This window comes from Loxodonta africana, chromosome 18 (genome assembly GCF_030014295.1).
Source record: "Loxodonta africana isolate mLoxAfr1 chromosome 18, mLoxAfr1.hap2, whole genome shotgun sequence".
In the NCBI taxonomy this organism is placed as follows: domain Eukaryota; kingdom Metazoa; phylum Chordata; class Mammalia; order Proboscidea; family Elephantidae; genus Loxodonta; species Loxodonta africana.
In genome coordinates, this window is record NC_087359.1 from 17,310,013 (window position 1) to 17,321,268 (window position 11,256).

General features: G+C 59.1%; 1 protein-coding gene across 1 annotated transcript in view; it reads right to left on the reverse strand.

Moving 5' to 3' along the window:
* The window catches only part of MYO15B (myosin XVB), a 31,338-nt gene extending 22,458 nt beyond the window's left edge, over nt 1-8,880 (reverse strand). The window contains 16 exon segments of the mRNA XM_064270304.1: nt 1,002-1,133; nt 1,377-1,472; nt 2,957-3,089; nt 3,177-3,235; nt 3,348-3,461; nt 4,041-4,202; nt 4,289-4,402; nt 4,580-4,643; nt 4,811-4,914; nt 5,169-5,295; nt 5,556-5,630; nt 5,808-5,917; nt 6,156-6,219; nt 6,716-7,457; nt 7,460-7,595; nt 7,597-8,880. Of these exon segments, the coding sequence (XP_064126374.1) occupies nt 1,002-1,133; nt 1,377-1,472; nt 2,957-3,089; nt 3,177-3,235; nt 3,348-3,461; nt 4,041-4,202; nt 4,289-4,402; nt 4,580-4,643; nt 4,811-4,914; nt 5,169-5,295; nt 5,556-5,630; nt 5,808-5,917; nt 6,156-6,219; nt 6,716-7,457; nt 7,460-7,595; nt 7,597-8,880 (3,516 nt within the window).
* Between the last annotated feature and the right edge of the window lie 2,376 nt (nt 8,881-11,256).

Consider the following 11,256-nt stretch of genomic DNA (forward strand, 5'->3'; position numbering starts at 1 on the left):
TCAACTTGACGGCCACTGTTTTTTTTTTTTTAAGCTATATTAATAAATGAAATATTGTAATCATATGTTTGACAGCCTCTGGTCAAAATCCTTTCGTTTTCAACCCCTAATTGAAAAAATTGGGGAGGGGGCCCCTTATATTTGGAGTCATGGTATATTTTAGCTTATACAGAAACTCCTGCTCTTCTTGGTCTCAACAGAGCAGAAACTCGGTTTCAGCTCCCAGGGGAGGCTCAAGCTCACAAGCTCGCCCACGGAACCCACACCACATGTAATTTTATATTTGTTTCTGGGTTTTGTTCTGTTTTATTAACCTCTCTCTCCTGCTATACCCTGAGCTCTGAGAGGGGAGGGGCTGGGTCTACTTTTGCTCACCTTTTTATCCCTAGCACAGCCCTGGCACACATATTCATTCATTCACTCGTTCTTCGTCCAATAAATACTTGGTGAATCCTTAACACAGGCAGGCACCCCAGATAGAGTGTGACCTACTCCGACAAGGATGCAGCTCTAACGGAGCTCAGTGTAGCTCAGGGGAAGAGTAAATGAATAAATGTACAAAGTAATTGCATATGGACATAAGCGCTCTAAAAACATAAAGGAGAGGCTGCAGTGTAACTGAGTGAGCTATTTAGACAAAGGGGCAGGTGGAATGGATGCACCAAGGCCTTGAGTCTGCCCCCTACTGGCCAGAGGCCTGAATGGCTCCTGGCCACAATCAAGGCATTTGCTCCAGGACCACCGGGCCCATCAGGTACCACTGTCCCCCTTCTGCAGCCAGAGATGCCAGGTATCTTGCCCATGATCATCGAGAAACAGGCTTTGAGCCAGGTCTGCAGGAGCCCAGGGCTCTCTCCCTTTGGCCGCTGCCTTCCTGGGCTGGGCTGGGCTGAGGTGGTGTGGACAGGGTCTCTGGGTCCTATAACCTTGTAGCCAACCTGGGAGGCCCTGCTGGCCATCCCGTCCCCACCACTTGAGTGATCTTTGCCCCTGGCCCTCACCTGGGGCAGCCACGTCTGGGCATCCAGGATACTCAGGAGGCTGTGGGGCTGGTCTGCGAGGAGGTCCAGGCAGGACTCCTGCGGAGTCTGGGGGATGGGCACCCAGGACAGCAACTCCTGCCGACACTCCTCCTGGGACAGCCAGCACTTGGCCTTTACGGAGCCATCCACATTCGTGGGGCCCTCGTCTGAGCCAGAGCAGGGAGAACACTCCCATTTTACAGATGAGCAAAGGGAAGTTCAGTTCAGCCCCCACAGCAAGGGGGCTTTGGGAAAGAGCTCTCAGTTCAGTGCTGTCTTTACCAAGGACGGCCTCTGCTCCTGGCAGCGCCAGGGTGCCTCCCGCCCCCATCCGTGCCATGCAGCCCCCCATACCTCCTCCTGGGCCAGCAGTATCTGGCTGGAGAAGTGCTGCAGGCGCTCACTCGCCAGGTTGCTGCACAGCTGCTCCAGGCTGTTCACCTGCAGCGCCTGGGGGCACGTAGGCAGTGAGGTGAGCATGCAAGTGAGGCAGGGACCCAGGGCAGGGGTGGAGAACAGGCACACAGGCCTGGTGCCCTTCACTCCCCTCCCGCAGGGCTGCCATACTTCAGGCCTCCCTCTTAAACCCTGTCTCTGCTTCAGCACCATTGTGAGCCTTTGGGCCTCTGGTCACAGGCATCCTGTGGTCTGGAAGGCCTCTTTTCCTACCACCTAGCTGGCTATCAGAATCCTCATCCTCATAAGCAGGACTCCGGGCCTCCTCGTCCAGGAAACCTTCTGGCATTCCTCCGCTATGCATACAGATCTGTCCTCTGGTTCCTCCAGCACTCTTTGGGTAAGCCCCATGAGCCGACACTCCAGGCAGTTTTGTACAGAGTTTTGACATCTCTAAGACACACACACAACACACTTGTCACAGTCACCTCCCTCTTCAGGGAGGGCTGATGGTCACTGAGGACAAGCTGTGGAGAGCAGGATGGGGAGGAGATGGCGGACAGTACCCACCTAGGGACCACCTCCTCTCCTTCTGGCCCCTCCTCCCTGCCAAGGAGGCACCACCTTCTTGAAAGCGGGGAAGAGCTTATGAACACTCAAGAGATTTGGGGCATTCTCCCTCCTCCCTCTCCTGGCAGTGCATGAGAGGTGGGGCGGCAGGTGGACTCATCCTAGCATCCGCTGCCTTTGAGGCTTCTGCAATTGCTGCAGGACAGAACTGCCTGGAGGCTACATCAGGGTGGACAGGGCAAGGCAGAGGGGCTGCACCTACGAGGTGCTCAGCTCTCTCCTGGCCCATCTCCTTTAAGCCTTCCACCACCTGGGAGGTAGATCCTCGTACAATCCCACTTTATAGATGAGAGTACTGGATTGCAGAAAGGTTAATTAACTTGCCCTAGGCCACACAGCTGGTGAGGGGCAGGACTGCAGCCCGGGGCTTCAGGGCGTCCACAGCCCCTGTGCTCTCTCACTTGCTGTGTCAGGGAGGATGGCACGGGCTGAGACAGGGGCTAAGGGTGGGCTCCCGCCCTCACCAGGGAAGCCTTGAGGGCTCCCACGCCCCAGGTTGGTCAGCCTGGGTGCCAGAGAAGGAAGCAGGTGTCCTGCTTGGAAATAAACACAGGCATAGGACGCGGACATCCTTCCTCGGCAATCTGCAGCTGAAGGTGAGAGATGGAACCCCAAGTTCTCTGCCAGGCTGGCTCCTCACCTAGACTGCACAGTCCCCGGGAAGGCCTGCTTCTTTCCTCTCCATCTCTGCACTACCCTCCCCTAGTCCCAGGCCCTGGTGCCAGCTCAGCACAGCCATCACCCCACAGACGTAGAAGTCAATGAAGACACATGTGAGGCAGGCAAGTGGTCACAAATGTCCCTACAAGGAGAGCTGCAGCTTTTGAGGTCTCCCAAATACACTAGGATTAGGAAGACCCCTGTCCTGTGCCACCTAACCAGGTCTCTGGGCCCAGCCCAGGGGTGACCTCAAAGCCGTAGACGTCCACAACAGTGATGGTGCCCACGCTGCCTCCTTCCCTAGGCGATGCCAGCTTCGTGTTGGCTCTTCTCAGGAGCCAGTCAAAGAGCCGCGAGTACAGGGCCTTGGCCAGGCCGTCCCTGTGGACACCGTGAGTAAGTGCACAGTCACACGAAGCACAGCGCCAGGGGTCTGCTCACTCCTCCCGTCCCCAGGCCCACTGCAACCTGGCATTGATGGCGCTCTCCACGGGCAGGGATCGTGAGACCCGGCCATAAGGTGTCTCCTGGAGGGCAGAGCAGGTGCATGTGGGTACATCCAGCTCATAGTACACATGGGCGCTCATCAAGCTTGTGGATGGTCCAGGTTGGCCCACCTACCCATACCCGCGGGCTCACCAGGACCCTCTGGGTGACAGCACCCTCTAGGCGCTCGGGTGGCACCCGCAGCAGCCGGGCTGCAGTGTGGATCTCTGCCCAGCTGGACACGGCAGCCACCTCCTGGGACTCTCGCTGGTTAGAGAAGGGGCAAGGGCAACAGCAAGAGGTGAGATCCAGGCAGGTAAGAGCCTGGGCTTTATCTCCAAGCAGAGCTCATACATCCTTCTCTGGTACCCAGGCTGGCCAGATGGGGCCCGGGAACCCTGGAAGCTTCTCTCTGGTGAGGCCTGGAGTCTGACGCACTGAGTTTGAGTCCTGACTTCACCTCTTTACTAGCTGTTCGGCTTTGAATGTCTTTTTCCCTCCCTGAGCCCATGTCTTTACTGTTACAGGCAAAGCTACGATAGTCATGTTACAGCGCTGTATTGAGAAGCAAGGTAGAAAATATACGTAAAATTATTTACACAGCGCCAGGTACTTAGTAGGACAGGTGTGGGGATAGAGTCAGAAGATCCAGGTCTCTGTTTTCCCATCTCTACAACGGGGACCTGCCTGTTGTCCAGGGCAGCCCCGAAGCCCCAAGTAGCCCAGGGGTCGGTCCCTCGTCTGCTCCTGATACACAAGGGTTTGGCATCATTGTACTGCCCTGACTACGTAAATAAGCCACCGCCAAGCCAGCATCCCACTGGCCCTGCCCACAGGGGCACCCACCTCTGAATAGGAGAAGCAGATGTTACCCAGCTGCAGGATGGTGGCCAGCACAGCCCAGACTGTGGCCAGCTCCTCGGGCCACAAGCCCAGAGCCTGCAGGGCCTTCACCAGCCCATGGAAGTCCTGGGCGTCCTCCTTGCCCGGGAGCCTGCAGGCCCGGCCCTGCGGAGCACGGCAGGGTGAAGGCCAGGGCCACCCTCCTCAGGCTCCTCCTGGGCCGGGAGCCCAGCCCCTCTCTGTCAACCCACCTGGTTGAGGTAGTAGTAGGTCTCGGGTCCCTGCAGGGAGAGCTGCTCCCGCTCCTGTGGGTCCAGCCCTGCCAGCAGCTCGTAAAAGACATGGAAGCTTCGCTCAGCCTGGGCCTTGGGGAGAAGGACTGGCTTAGAGAGAGCAGTGGCCTGGCCTTGCACCCCAGCGGAGCCAGGACAAGTCTTGGCGACGGCAGGCCTGGGGGCTTAAGGGGCCAGGACCCCCTACAGTGGGTCCTCTCTCTCTTTCTCACTTTGGGAGCTGGAGGGAGATGGGGAGCAGGGTCTTACCTGAAATACCACCCTCGAGGTCTCAAGCAGATAATGTGACACGGAAGCACCTATGATGACTCCACTGTGGGCACAAGAGACTGGGTGGGGGTGCCTGGGCTGCATGCCACCCAGGTGCCCCACTCAGAAGGGGATCCCCCATGGCCTGGCCCCAGGGGCAGCAGTATTAGGTTCCCAGCTGGGCCAACTGACCGTAGGTGCCCTGTGCCCACCTGGACCCCTGCCACTCACTGCTGCAGGTAGAGGCATGAAACCTGGCCAAAGCGGCTGGCGTTGGGATTGAGGATGGTCTTGGCATGGCCAAAGCTGCTGACCATAAGCAGCACGTCCTCCAGCTGTGTGTGTGGGGGGGTCATTCATGTGGTACCCCAAATTGGCCATTCCAGCTAAGAGTACTCTATGGCTAGGGGGCTGTGCTGGGTCCACAGAGGAGGTCAGTCCCATCAGGACAGCCCCACCCTACCCTGCCCCCCAGAAGCAAGAGGCCTAAAAAGCATCCTTGTCTTGGCTCAAAGAACAACTCCTCCTGGATCCCAGGGAAATGGCTCTGCCCCGCGCCGCCTGCAATGCACCTCCAGCCTGCCCTCACCTGGCAGCCTCCATCCCTCATCTGCGCCTGCTCCGGGCTGCTGAGGAACTGCATGATCTTTCTGGCAGCTTCCGTCTTTCCTGAGCCACTGTGCCCACTGCAGGAGGGAGGGGCTAAGGAATCCAGGCTCCCAGCAACACAGAAAGATAGGCTTAGAGCCTGGATGCCCAACAGAAAAAATGCTCAAGATGCCACATTCTAGGGGCACATGTGGTGACTTCAGCCCCTACGCAGCCCAGAGCTGCCACCCCACAGGGAACCAGACCAGTAGTTGCAAATGCAGACCTCAGGCCCACTTCTTGACCAGCCTGCAGTGTGGCCTGTGGGCACCCACACCAGATGTTCAAGCCCATTGTAGGTACAGTCAAGGGGGCAGCCTCTACTTACCTGAGAAGGATGCAGGCTTCCTGCCCAGTCCTGTGAGACAGGCTATGGGCTGCTTCTGCGATACCAAAGATGTGTCTGGGCGCGAGGATGGAGAGATAAGAAAGTACCAGAGCTGGGCATCTGGGGCCCTCCTGCCAGCTCTAGGTGTAGGCAGGACATGCCCCATGAGCCCCAGGACATTGGGCAATGGGACATGCTGGGGCCCAGCACACCCTGGCAGTGAGCAAGGGTCTGTGGGGCAAGGTCACATACGGGGTGCTGCTAGAGGCCTTCCCAGAGCGGTAGCTGGCCAGGACCTCAGGCGTGAAGAGAGGCAGGGGCCGGCAGGGGTTCAGAGCAAGTAGGAGGGGCCCTCCAAAGGTCTGAGGAAGAAGGCAGAGGCCTCATCACAGCATGGACAGATCAGGAGAATGCAAATTCAAAAATGAGGCAGGGCTCTGATACACACCAGCCTGGCTACCCTCGTCCCACACCGTAGTCCCCAGAGAGGGTCCACCACCCATCCATTGGAAGAGGAGGGGCTCCAGGGGTGGTAAAGAGCCCTCTGTCCCCATGGGAAAGCCTGCCTCTGGGGCCGTCCCCTCCCCAAGGCCCCCATACATAGATTCGATCCAGGTGAAACCTCTTCTTGAGGCACAGCAGCACGGAGCTGTCACACACCAACCTGGGGGGATAGCAGGGAGGAGGAGCAGGGAGTTGGGGGGTGGAGGAGGTGCTGGGTTAGCTCCGGGGCTAGCTGCAGGACTTCAGGGGCAACTCATTCAACCTCCATAAAATAAGGGCTGGTCTGTTAAGTAAGTTACCTACCGTGGGGTGCAACAAGCAGGACCAGGACCCCGCTAAGCCTGAGGAAAACTTCACGCCAATTAGAGAGGGAAGTCTCAGACAATGGTCCCTGGATTTCATCCTTCACCTGCCCCTTCCACCAGAAAACCCCTTGTGGGACACAACCCCTCTTCAGGGCTCAATATGGGTGTGCGCAGTTTATGAATATTGGGTGTGGGGGGGTAGGGTATATGGAGCAGTGTTTCCTTGTTGCACATAGGGTCGTTTTGAGTGGGAACCGGCTCTAACACACATAAAAGCAACACGGGGAATATGAGGCTATGCGGCCCGGGGCCTCGACTGCTGGGATGGCAGATTTGGAGCCGCACGCTCACCGCAGCCGGGCCAGGTCCTCGGTGTCCTCCAGGCCTGCCCCCAGGCTCCCGCGCTCAGCATCCGGGACAGGAGGCAAATCCAGGCCGGGCCCCAGGCTCAGCTCCAGGTCCTGCTCCAGCGCCTCCTCTGCCTCATCCTCTGGCTCCCACCGCTCCGTTGGGGACCCGCAGGGGCCCAGGCGCCTCTCCCGCCCCAAGCGGGTTTCCAGGATGAGCCGAGGCAGCAGTGGGTCGGGGCCAGGCCCAGGGTCCTCGCGGGGGTCGGAGCCCTGCGCCCAGTGCATCGGGGCCTCGGCTTCCAAGGCCCCGGGCTCCGCCTCGCTGCTGGAGCCGCTCTCGTCGAGCGGGGATTCATCGGGGGGAGTCGGGGCGAGGAGGGAGCCGCGGTGGGGCCCGGCAGCCCCTTGCCCACTCACCCTGGGCCCCTCACTGTTCGGCGCAGCCTCTGCACGAGGCCAAAGGCGTCCCTCCGCGTTGAGGGCGCCCGCGGCCGCTTCCCTTGAGCTCCGGGTGCTCGACGCCCTCCTTGCCCTGTGGATTCTGGGGAACACGACCGCGAACTTGGGGTCACCACCCGGGATCTCCTCGTCCGAGGGGTCGTCGGGGGCGGGGCTCTTCGAGGCTTGCGGGAAGCTCTGGTTGCCGCCAGGGGGAGCCCTCAGCCGCCCCCCCAGACCCGAGAAGCCAGCCAGACGCAGTGCTAGACGGCGCCGCAGGCCAGGCTCGCGGCTCCACCCCTTGCCCGCCCTCGGCCCCACGCCCGGCCCCTCGCCCCCCGCCTGCCCCTCGCCCGCCCCCGGCCCCGCCCAGGGCCCCTCGCCCGCCCCCGGCCCCGCCCAGGGCCCCTCGCTCGCCCCCGGCCCCTCGCCCGCCTCCACCCCCTTTCCTGTCCGCGGCCCCCTTCCCCGTCCCTCGCTCTCTGGCGGCCGGGTCCGCCACCGCAGCCACCGCAGCAGGCCCAGGGCGTGCACCACGCTCAGGAGCCGCTCCTTGAGTCCTGCGCGGCGAGGGCCGGCGGCCTGGGGAGCAGGGCCTGGCGGGGGCCTCGCGCCGAGCCTGCGGAGCGCCATGAGGGTGGCCAGCGGCGTCAGGTCCCCGGGCGTGTCTCCCCGTCCAGCCTCCGCCGCGCTCTCGCCAGCCGCCAGCTGCACCTTCCCCACCTGGCGCCTCTCTCGGGGGGTTTCTCCGGGCTCGGCGCCTGGTGACTCGCCCTCGGGCTGCACCCCATGGTCACTCGCGCCCCGGGCCGGCCTGCTGTCCCGAGGAGCCCCCGAGCTCCGGGGGGCGCGAGCACGGCTGCTGACGAGGTTGTTGGAGTTCGGGGTCCTGCCGCCGGGCGCGGCCGCTTCGTCCTCAGGGCCCCGGCTCGCTGTCCCCGGGGCTGCCCGGCGGCCGCGTCCGGGCCTGGGCCGCTCCAGACTTGGGTCTGTCGCTGTCCCCAAATCCTCCCTCGCTCCCCGGGGCCCCACCTCCGAAGACCCTTCCCGGCTCGGGGGTTCGGCTGGCGGCTCGGCGGTGCTCCGGCGCTCCCCCGACTCCGGCACTGACTCCAGCCCAGTTCCTGTCTCCTCCGAGCCCGTGTCCGGTGTCTCCGACTTGGGCCGCAGCAGCGGGGCCCCGCCGCTCTGGCTGCCGCTCTCCGAGGCCTTGCGGGCTTCGCTGTCCAGGCAGGAGCTGCCCCTGTCCCCGCCCGAAGTGTCCCCATCGAGGCTCCGGGACTTGGAGCGGCCCCGACGGGTCAAGGATCCCTGCCCTCTTCCTTTCCTCCTGCGAAGAGCGTGCTCGCCCGGCCGCCCTTGTCTCGGGAGGCTTTCCTCCACGCGCCCCCCTCGGCCGTCCCCGGGCTCGTGGTTCTTCTTGGGGCCGCGTCCCCGACGCCGCCCGCTACCTCGCCTCCCCCGGGACTCCGGCCGCTGCCCGGCCCCTTGCCCTCCGTAGCCGCTGTTCCCATCTGCCGAGGGCTTCCTGTAGCTACCAGGGGTTTCCCGACCTCCAGCGGCTGCTACGGGCTCCAAAGCGGGTCTCGCCCTGCGGGCCTCGCGGCCCAGTTGGCGGTCAAGGACCGGCGCGCCGTCCGTGCTGGCCGACTCGGACTCCTGCTCCCCCGCCGCCGGCCTCCGGGATCCCGCTGCGCGCCGGGTCACTTTGCCCTTGCTCCCGCCCATGGCGTGCCCAGGGAAGAGGGGCTGCCCAGCGTCCTGTCTCCTTTCCGGGAATCTGGCTGCCGCGGGTACCTGGCCTTCTGGGAGTGCACCACACAGCTCTACCCTGGCGGGGCCACAGGCTTAATCTCCACCCCCCCACCCCGGGGCTCCTGCCTTACGCAAGGGCATCAATAATGCAGGTGGCGGCTGGTTCTGACCCCCTGAGCCAACAATGGAGTACAGGCCACCCAGGAAAGAAGAGATGCTTCGGGCAAAGGCCGGGGACAGGGCAGGGCAGTCATGCCGTCTGGAGCCGCTGTCAGCCAGACCAGCACCACGGGAGGCTAAGAGGGGCCGTGCTCTGCTCCTGCCTCAGCTTGGCTTGCCCAGCGCCGAGGGCAGTGAACCTGGAGCAACCTCCAGGTCCCGGGGTACCCACCCTCCTTCCTCGACCTTCTGGGTTGCTCCATGAGGCTGTACCATGTGGATCTTCAGGCACTCCATGAGTATTGTTATTTTTTCTTTTCAATTGTGATATATAATTTACAGAAAAGTGCATCAAACATAAATGTACCCTTTAAACTGATGTAAATCAGATACCTGTGTACCCCCACCCCCTTCATGTTAATGAAGCCTAACCAAAAAAAAAAACAAACAAAAAAAACGCGAACCCCTTGCCAGGAGTGGATTCCAATTCATAGCAACCCTGTAGGACAGAGTAGAAGTGGGTTTCCAAAGAGTGGCTGGTGGATTTGAACTGCCAACCTTTTGGTTAGCATCCAAGCTCCTAAACCAGTACCCCTAAAATCCCAAATCGCCCTAACGTGTGATTTATTTATTTATTTATTTATTTTTGAGCCTTGGTGGTACAGTGGTTAAAGCCCTGGGCTGTGTTCCGTGGGAGAAATGTGGCAGTTTGCATCTGTGAAGATTACAGCCTTGGAAACACTACGGGCAGTTCTAACTCTGTCCTATAGGGTTGCTATGAGTCATAATCAAGTCAGTGGCAATGAGTTTGGCTTAATACGTTCATATAGTTCAAAATTCACAAGGTAAAAGTCTCCCAACTCTCTTAGCTACTCAATTTTCCCAGTGAAGTTATCAATTTCCTTTATTTCCTTGGAGAAATACCCATGCAGAAAAAGATCAGTATTTTATTTTTCCCTTTTTAGCACAAGTGGAAGCTTATCTAGCTCTCTGCTCTTCACCTTCCTCTTTAATGCACAGTCCCCCTCCTTTTTTTTTTTTTTTTTTTTAACAGCTATGCAGTGTTCCAGAAAATGGCTGCACCATCATTTAACCAATTGCTTATCGGAAGGGTTTTTTTTCCCTTAGAGATGAATATGCCTTTATTTTTATTACCTTGGGAAAATGTCAGGCATGTTTACAATGCTGTATGATACATACTGATTTAACGCCGCTGTCCTCACTTTTCTGGTTTTAAAAGCCTTGTAGAAAACAGATACTGCAAAAAAGGAGAAGATGCAAATATTAACATTTTAAATCCTTAATTTTTTTTATTGTGGTAAAATAGACATAAAATCGACCATCTAAACCATTTTAAGGAGCCCTGGTGGCGCAGTGGTTAAGCACTTGGCTGCTAACTGAAAGGTTAGCAGTTCCAACCCATCAGCCGATCTGTGAGAGAAAGACGTAACAGTCTGCTTCTATAAAGGTTGCAGCCTTCGAAACCCTATGAGGCAGTTCTACTCTGTCCTATAGGGTTGCTATGAGTCGGAATCAGTTTATCAGCAACAGGTTTACCCACCTTTCTATTGGATGTGGGCTTGTGTCATGATGGTTATTGTTGAACCCAGGCAGGATTGGTGAGCCCAGTAAAACAGCCCTGGGGCAGCTGTTGCAGGGCAGCCTCGGGGGCACCAAAAGATGGCAGCCAGATGAGACTTCAAGCCAGGGCCCGACCCCACCAGGGGCCCCTGTGTCCCCGCTGACTGCCTGTCCTCACGGGCAGCACCACCCAGTAACCTGAGCAGGGAAGGAACACTCCAGACTGCGGCACTTCTTCAGAATGCCAGCCAGCCCACACGCACTTGCCGTACCACCACCCATCTAAATATCTCCGGATTCAGCCTCAGACCCCGGTGGAGCTGCTGCAAGCGCTCAAGTGTCCTGGGCAGTCCACTTGCAGCCCAGAGGCCAGTTTCAAGCAATGAGTTGAAAGTGAGTTAGCCTTTCCATCTGCATTCTCAAGGAGGCAGCCTTCTAGAGGAGGCAGCTGTCTCAAAAGACCATAAGCTCCTGGGTAACATCAACCTGTAAAATAATAGAAAAAAAAAAAAGACCAAACCTGTTGTCGATTCCGACTTATAGCAACCGTATAGGACAGAGTAGAACTGCCCCATAGGGTTTACAAGGTTGTAGCCTTTATAGGAAGCC